The 16,163-nt window shown below is 47.7% G+C and overlaps 2 protein-coding genes across 2 annotated transcripts; one reads left to right on the plus strand and one right to left on the minus strand.

Moving 5' to 3' along the window:
* Positions 1–3,903: 3,903 nt before the first annotated feature.
* Positions 3,904–5,400, minus strand: LOC112899839 (caffeoylshikimate esterase). Its single transcript, XM_025968474.1, has one exon. It carries the CDS (start codon positions 5,152–5,154, stop codon positions 4,135–4,137), a length of 1,020 nt encoding a protein of 339 aa, XP_025824259.1. The 5' UTR covers positions 5,155–5,400; the 3' UTR covers positions 3,904–4,134.
* Positions 5,401–12,195: 6,795 nt separating this feature from the next.
* On the plus strand, positions 12,196–15,926 carry LOC112879000 (ADP,ATP carrier protein 2, chloroplastic-like). Its single transcript, XM_025943313.1, has 5 exons — positions 12,196–13,037; positions 13,537–13,803; positions 13,887–14,030; positions 14,120–14,467; positions 15,115–15,926. The coding sequence occupies exons 1-5, from the start codon at positions 12,279–12,281 to the stop codon at positions 15,667–15,669; spliced, it is 2,073 nt and encodes a 690-aa protein (XP_025799098.1). The 5' UTR covers positions 12,196–12,278; the 3' UTR covers positions 15,670–15,926.
* Positions 15,927–16,163: the final 237 nt, after the last annotated feature.

Here is a 16,163-nt window from a genome sequence, read left to right on the forward strand (position 1 = left end):
AAATCACTAGACAATCTATGTTACTTTGTATAATGTGCACATACCCTCTAAAGTGCTTATTCAAAGCACAATGAACCTCATCGACCTGGAGACACGCCACATGATGTCTCTCCCCTTATGTCATTTTTTAAAAATAGGTTAAAACTAAGAATGGCATGGAATTTCCAAAACAAAAATCTTGAGAGAGAAGGGTAAATGATCGTTGTTGTTGAGAGAAAAGGCTATTTGATTTTAACCCCTAAAAGGTATGTGTTTGCATCGGCTCCTAGAAGTTGATCGTTTGCAAACCACTGCTCTGTTGGCCTTGATATGCCCTTTTCATTAATTAATGACGTGAAAGGATGCACAACAGAAGTTGATGTTTGACATACACTGGCACTTATTAAAGCATTATCTCAAAGGGAATAATACAGGGCTTGGATGAAGAACCGGTACCTTTTCATGTACAGTAACAGAGTGTACAATAACACCATGAAGCTTAGGCCACTGGGAGCCGCATGGATAGTGGAGATTAGGTGGCGAACTTCCTTAGTGGTACCATTGCATAATTTCATTATACCAACACAACATCGTCAAAAAGCCGCATATTTGGCGAGTTCCGAACGCCTAGGTAGCCTCTATCTCCGCTTTCCTCGCGCAGCACGCAGTCGTGCGACGCGCAGCCTGCCGTCGTCCCCTGAGTCTTTGATGAAACGCAGCGCGTAGCTCGCGGTCGGCGCCGGCACGCAGCACCCGGCTTCCGAGATGAGGGACGACGCGGTGTGGCGGCGGAGGCTGCTGCCGGCGAGCAGCACGCCAGCACCGGCACCTGCGCGGCACCGCCGGTGACTTCGTTCGCTTCCACGTGGTGTGCAGGTCGTGGCGCCAGGCGCGACCGTCCCCTTGCGCGCGCCTCGTCTTGAACGTATTTAAGACAAGAAAATAGACAAGAGAGCCCAAGTAGAAGCAGTAGTAGCATGCTAGCAGCAGAGAGCTCGGCCAGCTAGTGCTTCGCCTGCGACCGCAGAGAGAAGAAGAGGAGGAGGAGGAGAAGTGAGCGAGGATGTACAACGCGCCGACGGCGCCGCAGGACATGTCCTACTACGGCCACTTGCCAGAAGCGCCACGAGGAGAAGGGCTGCCTCGATCGACGCCTGATGAGCTAGACGACCCCCTTCTCTTCGTTTGTTCAGTCGTGCTGTCATGCAAAAATATTTCTGATAAGCACACAAACTAGATTTGAGGGGTCATCTTTTGGTGTGAGCCTACATGAATAATGCTAGATGCGTGAAGACTCAACCAAAACCGGATGAGCTAACTGGTGCTCGGATGCAGGGGTCGTCTTCTTTTGATGAAATGCAGGGGTCGTCCTTCTAGCATATATAAATGGTTAGGCTAGCTAGAGATAATTTGCTGGCCCTCTCAAGCTGTTTCTTCTCATATATATATATATATATATATATATATATATATATATATATATATATATATATATATGTATGTATGTATATATGTATATATATATATATGCTAGTTTGTCATCATGCGCACTTGTTGTGAAAGGTTGGAGAGAAACAAATTAGCTCGGCGTTCATGTGCCAATAGTGATGAGGAAGTAATGTTCGGCATGGTGGGACAGACAATATCGGATTTTTGGTTTTGTATCAGTGCAGATGTTTTGGCTTTGTAGTTAGAATCGCCATCGGCACACGACAGCCTCCGTGGACCGTTTCTTTGGAAGTTATTAGGTCACTGCACGGTGTCGTCGCCCAGCACAACAAAGGTATCCGCCAAGAGCTTGTTCACCCGACTGGCTGGTCTATTTATTGGTATTTTGTCTTAATAGACAATAAGTCTTTTTCTACAAAGATCACGTTGACATATATAAATTTTGTATGGTAGTAAATACCAGGAGTCCAGGACACAATGATATTTGATTGTGGAATCAGGACGTTCGGATTAAGGCTACTTTATTATTAACCAAAATGCACACATATGACATTGCCGACAAAAATTGAATTCTAACATCCAGAGATTAGCACACGAGCGGAGCAGAGGATGGCATAATTTTTTTTCTTCAAAAATGGGACATAATGTGCATGTGACAAGTAGGTGTCATGAAGATGTAGGATAGCTTAATTTTGTTTTGATATTGTAACATTTTTACCTGCACAACTAACTCAACGCAGGCAAAATATAGATAGATGGTTTAGAATACTGTGCTAATTTATAGGAAAAATATACTCCTCCTCCTTGTCCAATGGAACGTTTCTTTCTTTGCCTCCATCAGCAACTCCGCATCGATCGGTCTTTGCAGATAGCTCGCCTTTCCACGCCAATAAGTCATTTCATTAGTGACAACAGAGACGTGAGACATTATGTCCCCTCCTCGCTATTACCACATAAACAACAACCTAATTTGTTTCACTCCAATGCCTCACAACAAGCACCATGGAACTTTACCATATATGGAGAAGAAATGGCTAGAGAGCACTCCAGTGCTCTCTCTATCCTCACCATATTTATATATGTTGCATCAAGGGTTGGCCCTAGCTTGCATCATCCATTCACCGGTTGGTTCATCTAATTTTAGGCAGGTATTCATGCATATGATTTATATCTTAATGTACCCTCATATCAAGTTCGTGTGTTCTTTTCTTTGATCTTCCACTTTTTGGTTTACCAACTATTTTTGTCCAGGGAGGCATACTGAACGTATGTGTGACTCATGAGTTTGGCATGGTCCAGCACCACTGGAGTTCATGATGCAGTCACGCAGATCACAAAAATGTGTGAACATTCAAAAACGACGTAAATAGGCCAGAGGCTAAATAGGTTAGCTCCCTTAAGGAATATTGCTTTCAGAAGGAATGCTTTCAGGATGTCTCTCCCCTTATGTCATTTTTTTTTAAAAAAAAGTACGTTAAAACTAAGGATGGCCGGTAATTTCCAAAAGAAAAAAACTAGAGAGAGAAAAGGGTAAATGATCGTTGCTGTTGAGAGAAAAGCTATTTGATTTTTTACCCCTAAAAGGTATGTATTTGCATCGGCTCCTAGAAGTTGATCGTTTGCAAATCACTTCTCTGCCTCTGCTGGCCTTGACATGGCCTTTCATTAATGATGAGAAAGGGTGCACAATAGAATTTGATGTGGACATGAATAATGCAGGGCTTCCATGCAGAACTGATATTTTTTCCATGTACAATAACACCATGAAGCTTAGGCCGAGAGTGAAAACTTGTTTGCAATTAGGGCCAAGATTAGGCGGCGAACTTCCTTATTAGTACCATATTGTGCAGTTTCATCATACGAACACAGCATCGCCAAAAAAAGCCGCATGCCGAACGCATTTTAGGGGAAACCGAAGTAACAAGAGACGATGAAAATTCAGGATTCCATTTCGATGGCTGAGAGATGAACCACCCCACTTGTCATCCGCATGTAGTCTGTCTATACGTTCGTTCAGTGCACAGAAGTCTCGCACAATGTTGGGTGGTTCTCTAGCTACTTGGCACGCCTCTTCCAGGAGAGCCGATCGGCCTCTTGCCAGTTGCCACTAGTGTGCTACGAGAGCGTTGCTATTGAGAAGGGGGCCCTCCCCCATGACCTGATGAAGCGAACAGCCAGAATTGCTTCCGGGGAAAGGGGTCGCTAGCTTGTTCCCGTTCAGTTGTCTTGTTTTTTCCCCTGCGCAGAATCGCGACGTGCTTATCTGGATCTTGTGAAGACTATGCGTAATTGCGTGTGATTCATTGGATGCTTCCACTCAGATCTGATCTGAAGCTTCCCTCTCCATGTTGTTGAGAATCAAATTGAGGGTGGACTTTGGCGACTCAATTAATGACCTGAATAATTGTAAGACCAATGCTGATCCAAAACTTGGGGACCTGTGCTAGTGCCCCGCTGGCAACAAAAACAGCAAAATCAAAACGATGATCGATCCGCAGATCAAATCGTTTCTTGTTTGTCTAAAAAGATCGTTTCTTGCAGCACATTTGATCCAATGAATGAAAGCAAAAGCTATAGTTCAGATCTTTCTTGCAGTCGATGGCAATGGGCATCCATCGTCTTCGTAGAACTACAAGCGATTACCCAAAAAAAAAAGAAAAAGGAATGGAGTTGTGCGATGGGAACAGCCAACACAGCACCGCACCGTCAGGCCGGCGGCGCCTCCTTGTCGCGGTCCCCGTTGGCGGCTGCGGCGGCCAGGCCGTAGCGGCGCACGCGCTCGTCGATCCACCTGCGCATGTCGGCGAGCACGCGGTCGCGGTTCTCGTCGGGCTCGCCCTGGATGAGCGAGTGGTACATCCCCTCGTACAGGATGAGCTCCTTGTCCTCGCTGCGCGCGCGCTCGTACAGCATCCTGGACCCCTCCGGCGAGGTCACGCCGTCGTCGGTCCCGTGCACGGCGAGGAACGGCGCGGTCACCTCCCCGAGGCTGCCCCGCAGCATCTCCGTCACGCGGGCCAGCTCCCGCATCGTGCCCACCCGCGGCGCGCCGCGGTAGAGGCGCGGGTTGGACGCGATGAGCCGCAGCTTGTCCGGGTCCTTGATCGCCTTCCCCACCATCCTCTTGTCCGGGAGCACGGCCCAGGTGTCGGCGAGGCCGAAGAGGAGCCCGTACAGGAAGAGCCGGACGCGGGACGGGTACATGCCGTCGGGGATGACGAGGAGCGGCGCCGAGAGGACGAGCCCCGTCCAGCGCGCGGACGGCGGGGAGCGGAGGTACATGAGCAGCGTGGCGGCGCCGCCCATGGACTCGCCGAACAGGAACGCTGGGAGCGCGGCGTACGCCTCGCTGGCGCGCACGGAGAGGAAGAAGGCGAGGGACGCGGCGGCCGCGGCCTCCATGTCGCCGAGGTACCCGCGGAGGCCGTCGGAGCGGCCGTGGCCGAGGAGGTCGGCGCAGAAGACGGCGTACCCCCAGCGCGCGTAGCTGATGGCGGCGGTCTGGAAGAGCCAGGAGGAGTCGGAGCCGTAGCCGTGGGTCATGAAGACGGCGCCCTTGACGTCGCCGGAGAGCGGGTGGAAGGCGTGGGTGAAGAGGCGGCCGTGCGGGGACTGGAAGTAGGACTCGGCGTGGCGGAGCCCCTGCGCGGCGTAGTACTCGTCGGGCTCCGGGGTGTCGCCCCAGAAGTACTTGGTCGCCAGCGGCGGGTCCCCGGGCGGTGCCATCGCCGGAGTGAGCTGGGAGAATGGTGTGGTGTGAGCTCTGGACGCCGGCGGGATTGGAGAGCCCGGGAGCGGCTTTATGCTAGCGGGCGTGCAGGCCGGCTGGCAAGCAGAGGGGATGCCGGCTAGTGGTATCCACCAAGCCTTTTGCGGTCGCGGTTTCCGGCTTCCCGGCGGTGGTTGACTTCGTCGGAGTAACGGTGAGCACGTGGGGAGTTCGGCCCGCTTGTCGGTGGCTGTGGGCTGTGGGCTGTGGGCTGTGGCGCGCGGTCTTTATTTATTACTGGTTGGCGACGAAGTGACGAAGCGGGTCACGGCTGTTCGATCTGGGCCTCTGGAACCCGTACCCTAAACATACTCAATGGGCCTCTGGAACCCTTAGCCCAGCGCAAACAAGATGACTGAACTGAACCCATGGGCCCAAACAAAGTATTAATACCGAAAGATTCTGATGGCGTCACTTTCTCTCGCATAAGGTCCAGTTGCTATTAAACAAAGCGGATCCAGCAGATTTTCTCACCCTGAGGCGAAGCGCAAGTCTTTATGGTGCCCGGGATTTGGTCCAGTCCTGCTGCAATTCACCGCCGCCACCAAACCTGGAAATTTAAAGGCAGATCGAGTTACGTATCTGAGTTGCAGCAGCTCATGCCAGTGTATATGCCACACGCAGCGCATGGACTTGGTTCACGTAAGTAGCACTTCAGAGGTATACCGTGGATACTCTCTGGTCCAGTGGATCTGATGCAGGGATGCCCAGCTGATCCAACCACAGACGACCCGGCTCGCCGTTAGTGCGTTCAGAACCTGCAAATGCATCGCGACATGCTTATGTCAGCTTATGGATCACTCCGCATGGAGTTCTTGCCCCGTGCTTATTTTCTATGTTATCTGTGGAGAGCTGCAGCTGCTGTTAAAAAATATTGTATATTTTATTTCTCAAGTTCAATGAGAAGTTCAAAAAAAAAAAGATGGGCATGCATACTTACATTGAGTTTCTTCAGGCTTCAGCATATGAGAGGCAACGCCCCAGCGCTTAATTAGCATGCGTGGCACGCATGTCTACGTGCACCTAGGAAGGAGGCCATGAGCGCATATTCCAGCTTATATACTACCTTCCCTGTTCATTGCGGGTTGGTTATTTGTCAGCATTCATATGTATGAAATACATATGTGGAGTTTCCTAGAATTTCATGTGATTCAGTAAACAGAATACAGATTCCATGATTGCTGGATTGATCCGTAGGGATTGATGAAGAGTGAGCTGATAATGGAATTTTTCTTCGATAAAACACTTTTTAATTTTTTTTCTCTTGTTCCGAAAAGAAAAGTAAAATCTTTATTTTGTAAACTAAGAAATACAATAGTCAATATTCCTTATAATAGATATACTTTATTATATCATAAGAATCTTAAGATAACCGACCATTTTGATTCTTTAGAACAACTGGATGAATTTAGTAGATCCTTTTAGAAGGGCCCCAATGACCATAGATGGATTAGTTGTACCCACGGTTTTTTTATTGGGATCTATTTAGATGCATGCGGAGCACGGCCCAACCATGTGACAGCACAAGCCGTACGAGACAAAGGACATGTGCCGCCGAAAAGGGGAAGCGAGGAAAATACGGGGAATCTATTCACCACACGCGTTACTGCGCGCGATGCAATCGCAGAAGGGCTCTGCCCTCCTGTTCATCGTCTTCCCCGAGCTAGGGGAGGGGGAGCGGCCGCCGGAGAGGGGTGGGAGGTGGGTGCAGCGGCCGCTGGCGATGTCGCCGGCGGCCGGGGTGGTGATCGAGGCGGCGGAGCTTAGGGTTCCAGGGTTGCCGGGGGTGGGGACGGCTCCATGGTCACCGGCCCTAGAGTAGGAGGTTGGCGGCGGAGGCGAGGCAGCGCCCCGGCCGGGCGAGGCCGGACATCCGGTGGGCGGTGGCCGGCGGCGGAGGCAAGGAGAAGGCGGCGGTGATGGGCGGGCGGGGCGGCAAGATTGGTTAGTGGTGGCGGCCGTGAAGGACGGTGGCGGAGGCATCGGAGACGGCGCTGAAACCGAGGGATACAGAGGAAGACGGGGGCACTCCTCTGCAATTAGATCGATTCCAATCACAAACAGCAAGAAATAGACACCCCTAGAAAAATATGTGTCCGAGAGCGGCTGCAGTACGATATTTGCAGGCGAGGCCCAAAGACAGAGCGTGATGGTCACGAGCGTACAGCCAAAAGGGGCGGCGGGCCTTGCCCTCAAAAAAGAAAAAAAGGGCCCTCAGAAAAGAAAAGGGAGCGACTTCACAACAATCGAGTAAATATTGATTAGTGTATCACTCGATTTTCCAAGCTAATAATATGGTGCCACGTAGACAATTGTCATCTGAAAAATTATGTAATAGTTTGAGCACGCTCATCACTAGGACATCAGATGTGGCTTTGCAAGAAATGCACTTTGTGTTGCTTGTCCCGATGAAGAATGTCACATACTGCATCGATTGTCTGCGTTTTATGTTCATAAAAAATAGGGGGGAAAGGTGGGAAAAGATACAAGGACATATTGTGTGATGTGCTTGTATTAAAACATTAAGAAAATTTAGAAATGGAACAAACCCCCTCATGCATCCAATATCCAAATGGATCAACAAGTTTTGTTCTTCAGATCAGGATAAGCGTGATTTTGAATTTGTTTCTGGTTATGTGCCCTCTACAAATTACAACAAAAAGGAGATTTGGATGTAGCCACATGTCTATCTGCACGATGTAACATGTAACATTGATAGCAGCTAACTGGTGTCTGTTCTGCTGGAAAAGAAATTATGGCAGCAGATGATGGACGATGAAAAATCTGAAGATACAAGAGAGGGATTACAAACTCATGGCACAAATAGAGACATAAAAAAATCATGCCTTGGTCTTACAAAACAGAACAAATTCTTCCATTTGTTTTGTCTGAGCCAAAGAAATCACTCAATACAAATAAAAAAATAGAACAAAACAACACAGAAAGTGAAATCTAGATAAGCATTATAGCAAAAATTCCTCCCTGATTAAGAAAACTAGAAAAGTACTCACAGCTCAGCATCACTGGCTTCACAGCTCAGCATCACTGGATTCAACAGATAAAATAGACAGAATGTGAAATCTAGATAAGCATTATAGTTGGAAATGGCATTAAACAAGTATGTATTGAGAGTTATAAACTAATCGATAATTCATATAGCATAGAAACAAAGGATCGGTTCTTATTGGCTCAGTTATGTAGATATAATCCAAAAGCAAAAGCTAAAGCAAAACACACACACATGTTCCCTCAGTCTTAGCTAGGATGGCCAACACAGAATTGGCCTGACAAGTAGAAATTATTCTACCCCCCACCATGATTTAACTTCAAAATGAGAAACCTAACAAAACAAACAAACAGAATAGCAGGGGCACCGTCTCATTATGCTTCAAAAATAAAACCGCTCCCTAGAGATAATATGGGCCTTCATTGTGAGCCCCTGCATCACCCACAACAAAATTACACTTACAGGCTCTGACTGGTGCTGACAACAAAGAACACTACAAGGAAGCGGAGGAAGAAAAGGAGACAGGAAAATTAAATGGTTGGTGAGGATAAACGGCTCGTGGTACGAGGAAAATACAAAACAATTTGAAAATAGCTGCACCATCGGATCCAACAAAACAAACAGACCCGTCTGCTTGGAATGCAGCGGCCGTGGGTCCAAAATTTCCTGCGATGAAAAATCAAGGCGTACAGACCCTGGGCCGCATCAACTCATATGGGCCTTGAGCGCATGCTCAGTGGGCTAAATAGAAACCAAAGTCCACGCCTAAAATCCGACTAAGGACGGCAACGAGTTTTTACTCGAGTGTCATTTAGGAATTCCTGCAAGCAGTTCCTTCCTGTCCTCGAGGTCCGTTTGACACGGCCGGGACTAAAGATACCCGCGCGGCCGGGGCTTCTCTCATGGCCACGGCCCGCGGTTTAGAACATGCGCCGATCATGTCCTAGGAAGCTAACCGGTGATCACTGTCGAGCCCCCGAGTCCCTCCTGACTCGCCGCTTCTACGCTGCAGCCAGGGCCCATGGCGGGCCGGAGCGTTCTGGAGCGTCCATTTTGCCGCGTGGGGCCCGGCCGGCAGTTACCGGCCGTCGAAAGGGCGCACGGGGCCACGGGCACGTGAAACGCTCTGCGGGTGGGGGGCAGAGGCGCAGAGCGGTCGCGCGTTCCTGGCCGTCCATCCATCCGCGAGGGCGCGGGGGTCCCGGCGACGGGTGCGCCCCGGTCCAGAACGCAGCAGCCCAGTGATTCCCGGCGCGCTGGTGAGGAGAGGGAGAACGTGCAGCGCGGCGTGCCCCCGGCACGCGACACGCCAGCGTGGGTTTGGGCGCGTCCCGTCGTCCGATCCTTCCAGGCACCACCAGCACACATCATCGTCTGTAGCGCGCAGCAGCAGCACGAGACGCGCACCGGTGCTACCGTACTGGTGTGCTCTGCTTGCTGCTCTCTTGCTGGCTGCACAGGTTGTTCACTTCGGCCAACTCAAAGTTTTGTTTCTCTTTTTGATGGAAGCTCAAAGTTCTGTGATTACGACAGGGTCTAGAGTCAAGAACATGGGAGAAGGGAGATGATGGTTGATGGGAACGGTAACAAAATCACGTAAGAATCGCTTCACAGACAATGTTCCATACTCGGTACCTCCGCTCGCGAATAATCGACAGTTCCCGACCACACATATCTACCGGGCTACCGGAAGCATGGCAAAGTTTTTGTCGGGGCGTCGTACAAAGGAAAACAGAAACAGGAGGCGTATTCAATTCAAACACTTTTACAAGTTTTGGTAGGACGCTGCTGTCACTTTTGCAAGTTCTCGTGACGCTACTCTCACTCTCGCCAAATTAACTTATGGGGTATTTGGCACGGCTCCGTAAGAGCTTCACCACCGGCTCCTTCAGAAGCTGTACCAAACTACTCCGGCTTTAAATAGCTTGAGAAACCGTTTTCTAGCGGAAAATAGAGGAGTCGACAAAATGGCTTCGGCTCCTCCATAGAAGCCGTGCCAAACACCCCCTTATATACGCCACTGTGGAATAACACACGAAAATAATTAACTTATATATACTAATATATTTTTTATTTGTAATAGACTACATATAAATTATCTTGTAGAAGTTTCAAAAATTTTGGAACCGATTTACTACTTTATATATGTTAAATGAATTTCTACATAATTATCGAAATTAATTTCAAATTGAACTATGTGTGTATCTAATAAGATAAAAAATTGCAAAAAACATATTTAAGCTTATATTTTCCATTCTAACCCATGTGTTGGAGATAGATGAAAAATTCAATTATCTTCTAGGGATAATTCAAACTTCTATGTCCAAATTACCATAATAATTACAACAATATCTAAATTGGGCTAGAAAATTCTACAAATCGACATGACAAAATATTTTTGGTATATATGCTTTCCATAAAAAAATTAAATAATTTTAGTAAAGTGGGATCATACATTGTTCATAAAAAAATCCATCTGTCACATAGCTCCTAATAACTCAAGTCAAAATTTGAAATTTGAATACCTCATAATATCTTTGAACTCGTATGCACCTCAAATTTGATCACCACCTTATATTCACCTTCCTGTTCACAAGTCTGAGTTTACTTTGCCACTTATTATGTAAAAAAATTGTCTTTCTATTTTTTAAATAACTAATTAAGGCACCTTTTGAAGTGAACGAGGTATATTATTTATTAAAAAATTAAAATTATAATGAAATATTTTCATGAAGAAAAATATTAATTTATTGTTACATTAAATTTTTCATAAAAATTAAAATTAGCTACTAATAATCTTTAATCTTGGTATAGAGTAGAGGAGTTGACTGTGACTCTATATATCATGTTTAACGTAGCAAATACAATTACCGATTGACCGTTAATCAGTAGATATAGATATCTTTATCGATTGATGGTTACTCTGCAAAATAAGAATTACCGGCTCACCGAAGATTTACTGACTGTCCATTGGTAATTGGTAATACTGGATTTTTACACGTTTGTCGCTAATTTGGTATCATGGTGCAGTGGTTACGGACCCATCTGCCATTATGCCACTATTGAAGCCATACGGGAGGCCGAGCCAGGCGTGCGCGTAGCACAGTGTTGATTTGTTCAGCCACGTCACTTTCGTGTTAGAGTAACCCATGCCTTCACGTTTTCTCGTTAACTTGAGCTTTCAAGGACCAACGAGTACATGTGGTGAGCCAGAGATCTACGCACAACGCCACTTCTGTGGCTCTACTCTTCTTCACATTGCTTTGCTACTGGCGGCTTCGTCTACTGCCTACTACAAGCAAATAAACCCGCAGATTTTTTTCCCGTGAGTATATGTTTTCTGTGATGTACCGGTACTCTCCATCCGCTTAAGTATGAGACGTTTAGGAAAGATCAATTTAAACTAACTACTTGACCATCGTAGGTTAATTAGTTCATTTTATCCTATCGAATAGAGGTGAATTTGGATGATTTCACGAGGGGACATAAAGATAGGTGTGAGCTTTTTCTTCGCAAGATGATTATGATTAGTAGCATCGCCTGCACTCATCTCCGTAACTAATGTATTGGGTTTAAGCTTTTGCTAAAAAAGAAACTCGTTCCAATGTCTACACGCCAAACAGCTGCAAGTCTTTAAGCATTTAATAATGGCAGCTGAAAATTTTAGCTGAATTATGGGGTACTTTTAGCTTTGCCACAGTGTGCGCTGCGCTGGAATTTAGAAGCCAATTCTAATGACTTGCAGCCATACGGGAGGCCGAGCCAGGCGTGCGCGTAGCACTGCACTGGAATATCCTCGTCAGACGGACACTAACCAGTATCCGCCCCTCCCCCGGCCCCACCCGTCAGCTCGTTCGTTCACCTTCACTCTAATCACCCCCCTGTCCACGATTAGCGAAGGCCCGCTCCGCTAATCCCTCGTTAACCCGGCCACTCCCCTCTAATCCCAGCGCCTCCGCCCCACTCCTATAAGAAAGCAGCCTCCCCTTCCCAAACCCCCTGCTTGCCGGGCGCCTGACCTTATCTCCTCCACCCCCCCTCCCCGAGATATTTCGTCGCCTCCGGCCCGCCACCATGGAGTCCGGCCTCGTCGCAAGCCACCGCCTCCGCCTCCCGCTCCCCTCCGCCGCCGCCGCGGGCGCCGCGCGCAGCCACCTCCTCCGCCACCGCCACCCCCTCGCCGCCCCGGCGCCTGCGGCCGCGCCCCTCCGCCTCAGCCTCCCGCGCCACCTCCCCCGGCCCACCCCGCTGCGCCTCCCCGCCGCGCTCCCGCTCCGCCCTTCCCTCCCGCCCCTCCGCGCCTCCGCCGCGGCGGCCGCGTCCCCGGCGCCGGGGGACGACGCGTCCTCGCCCAAGTTCCTGGGCGTGGAGACGAAGACGCTCAAGAAGATCGTGCCCCTGGGGCTCATGTTCTTCTGCATCCTCTTCAACTACACCATCCTGCGGGACACCAAGGACGTGCTCGTCGTCACCGCCAAGGGCAGCAGCGCCGAGATCATCCCCTTCCTCAAGACGTGGGTCAACCTGCCCATGGCCGTCGGCTTCATGCTCCTCTACACCAAGCTCGCCGATGTTCTCTCCAAGGAGGCGCTCTTCTACGCCGTCATCTTCCCCTTCATCGCCTTCTTCGGGGCCTTCGCCTACGTGCTCTACCCCATGCGCGACGCCATCCACCCCACCGCGCTCGCCGACCGCCTGCTCGCCTCGCTCGGCCCCAGCTTCCTCGGGCCCGTCGCCATCCTCCGGGTCTGGAGCTTCTGCCTCTTCTATGTCATGGCCGAGCTCTGGGGCAGCGTCGTCATATCCGTGCTCTTCTGGGGGTTCGCCAACCAGGTACACCCAATTCTATTACCGTTTCCTCTGTCACTGTTAATTTATTAATGGTCGCCGGTTGCGAATTCTCTCCTGAGATGGTAGTGATTCATGGCTGAATATTTTAAAATTAAAGTAATTGATGATTGCTCTGTTCTGGACTCTGGTATTCGCTTTCCATAATCCTTGGAATCAGGCACACCCAATTCTGTTACTGTGTCCTCTCTGTCACAGTAGCAATTTAGTAATGTTCACCTATTGCAAAATCTCTCTTGAAATGTTAGTGATTCGTGGCTGAATATTTTAAAATTACAAGTAGTTATTGATGGTTGCTCTGTTGTGACCTCTCTGGATATTCCCTTCCTAAAATCTTTGGAATGGCTGGTGGGGTATGGTTGTATGTATTCGCGGGAATTCATTGATTTTTTTTTGTTCCAAAACCAGGGCAGTAGCCGGTAGATAGATTCACTGTGTCCTGTCTGTTTATGTACAAATCATCAGGTGCTCTAAATTATTGCAGATTACCACAGTTGAAGAGGCCAAAGAGTTTTACCCGTTGTTCGGGCTCGGAGCCAATGTGGCGCTCATTTTCTCCGGCCGCACGGTGAAATACTTCTCAAACATGAGGAAGAATTTGGGCCCCGGGGTGGATGGATGGGCAATTTCGTTGAAGGCCATGATGAGCATAGTGGTTATACTGGGCCTTGTCATCACTGGTATCTATTGGGGAGTGAACAAGTTTGTTATTGATAGCTCATCTATGCCAGTGGTCGAGCGGAAAAAGAAGGTTTGACCTCACAGGTCTTCTAATGTTCTTCTGCTTGTGTTTGTGGAGCTCTCTTTAATGATTCTGTGAACATAACATTTCAGGACAAGCCAAAGCTCAGCATGGGCGAGAGCATGAAGGTGCTTCTGTCATCTCGGTATGTGAGGGATCTTGCTACGTTGGTCGTTGCTTATGGAATAAGCATTAACCTTGTTGAGGTGACATGGAAATCGAAATTGAAGGCACAGGTATGATTCTCTATGTAGCATCCATTCTAACATGTCAGCAACAAATACACAGTATAGTTGTTAATTAAGTTTCTGCTGTTGTGTTGCAGTTCCCGAGCCCTAACGAATATTCTTCATTCATGGGCGATTTCTCAACTGCTACTGGCATAGCTACATTTACGATGATGTTGTTAGGGAGAGTAATTCTGAGAAAGTTTGGGTGGGGAGTTGCAGCTACGATCACACCTGCAGTGTTGCTTCTCACAGGAGTTGGATTCTTCTCACTGATTTTGTTTGGTGAGCCATTGACTCCTCTCATGACCAAGTTTGGAATGACGCCTTTGCTTGCGGCAGTCTATGTTGGAGCAATGCAGAACATTTTCAGTAAGAGTGCAAAATACAGTTTATTTGATCCTTGCAAAGAGATGGCATACATTCCTTTGGATGAGGATATGAAGGTTAGTCTACAAAGTTATCTATTACAGTACTTTGTGTAGACTGGTATCGAATTCATATCATGCCATGGTAACCATACTTACATCCATATGGTTGCTCCAATTAACACAATAATTTGTCAGTAGTCTATGTGATTAGCTGGTTGTTCAACACATCAAATAAACCCTGTCGTTCACTAATTCTGCTTACTCAGTAGAAGATTCTAATATCGGTACTTTTTACCTGATTGCTTACTCTCATCAGAGGAGAAGTTGCAATCAGTATATACCATGACTCGTAGAAGCAAAGACATATGTGCACATGAGATTCCTACTTTTTACTGACTTCTCATTACTTTCTTTCATATTTACATTTAGCACTGCATGAGAGAGATCATGCTTCTTTATCGTCTACTCGAATGGTACCTGCGTCACTGAAACACTGCAATAACCATTCAACCTCCCATGTTATGTCACGATAAAAGAGTCATAATCGTTAATTCTGCATTTACTACCAAAATTCTTGTAAACATGTCACATGCATACATAAGATTCAAGGATTTCATCAAGAGTTCGCGCTGTTTCTGGAAACATATATCTATGCTCACTTCATGCTGCCTCCATGTTCATTTGCTATTTCTGTTATCAATGTTTTCTTGTCCTGATTTCAGGTTAAAGGTAAAGCAGCTATTGACGTGGTCTGCAACCCCCTGGGGAAATCTGGAGGTGCTTTGATTCAGCAGTTCATGATCCTGTCATTTGGATCTCTTGCAAATTCAACGCCCTACCTTGGTGGAATACTTCTGGTCATTGTTCTTGCATGGCTGGGCGCTGTAAGGTCCCTCGACTCGCAGTTCTCTCCCCTGGCAAAGCAAGAGCTTGAGAGAGAAAAGCTGTTGAAAGCAAAGGCAGTTGAAACAACTGCTACAGTAGTCGGGGCTGGAAATGGTTCTCTCCAAGAAAATCTAGCTAGCGAGACCTCTGCGAATGGCTCGGCCATCAAGCAGTCTCAAGAACCAGATGGCTCGGCCATCAAGCAGTCTCAAGAACAAGACGGCTCGGCCATCAAGCAGTCTCAAGAACAAGACGGCTCGGCCATCAAGCAGTCTCAAGAACCAGACGGCTCGGCCATCAAGCAGTCTCAAGAACCAGACGGCTCGGCCATCAGGCAGTCTCAAGAACCAGAGAGTTCCGCCCCTGAGAAATCTGGTCAACAGTCTCAATAAGTTTTTCTGCTCAGAAATTTAGTTAGTACAAGACTTGGGAGAGACCAAAAGTTTCTTGGGCCCGTCATCTGGAGCTGCTGAAAAAGGTAGCAGAATGATATGAAAAATAAGGCGGCCTATTCTTCTGTTGTTGTAGCATTTTTTTTATGTCCCCTTGGAAGTATTTGTAGCTGTTTGTTGTTTCATTCCATAGATATAAACTGTTCTTGTTGGCTATTACAATTTTGGGAAATCTGCTTTCATGATAGTCTTCTACATATTGTCAGGCCCTGATTGCGAGTACATTACTTATTTGGCCCTGGTTTTGGCATTGATAGGTACCTCTCACACTCCTACTGCTAAATATTGATTAGCCAGTTCGACCATTTTTATTTGACCATGGTTCAGTCCGTCGTTTTTATATTCATAATATCAACGGGAATGTTGTTTAGCATGACCTCAATTCATAGTCTTAAGTATATGAGGTTTGGGATAAGCTAATTTGTTCAAATGTC

The sequence above is a fragment of the Panicum hallii genome, chromosome 1 (genome assembly GCF_002211085.1).
Source record: "Panicum hallii strain FIL2 chromosome 1, PHallii_v3.1, whole genome shotgun sequence".
NCBI classification, from domain to species: Eukaryota; Viridiplantae; Streptophyta; class Magnoliopsida; order Poales; family Poaceae; genus Panicum; species Panicum hallii.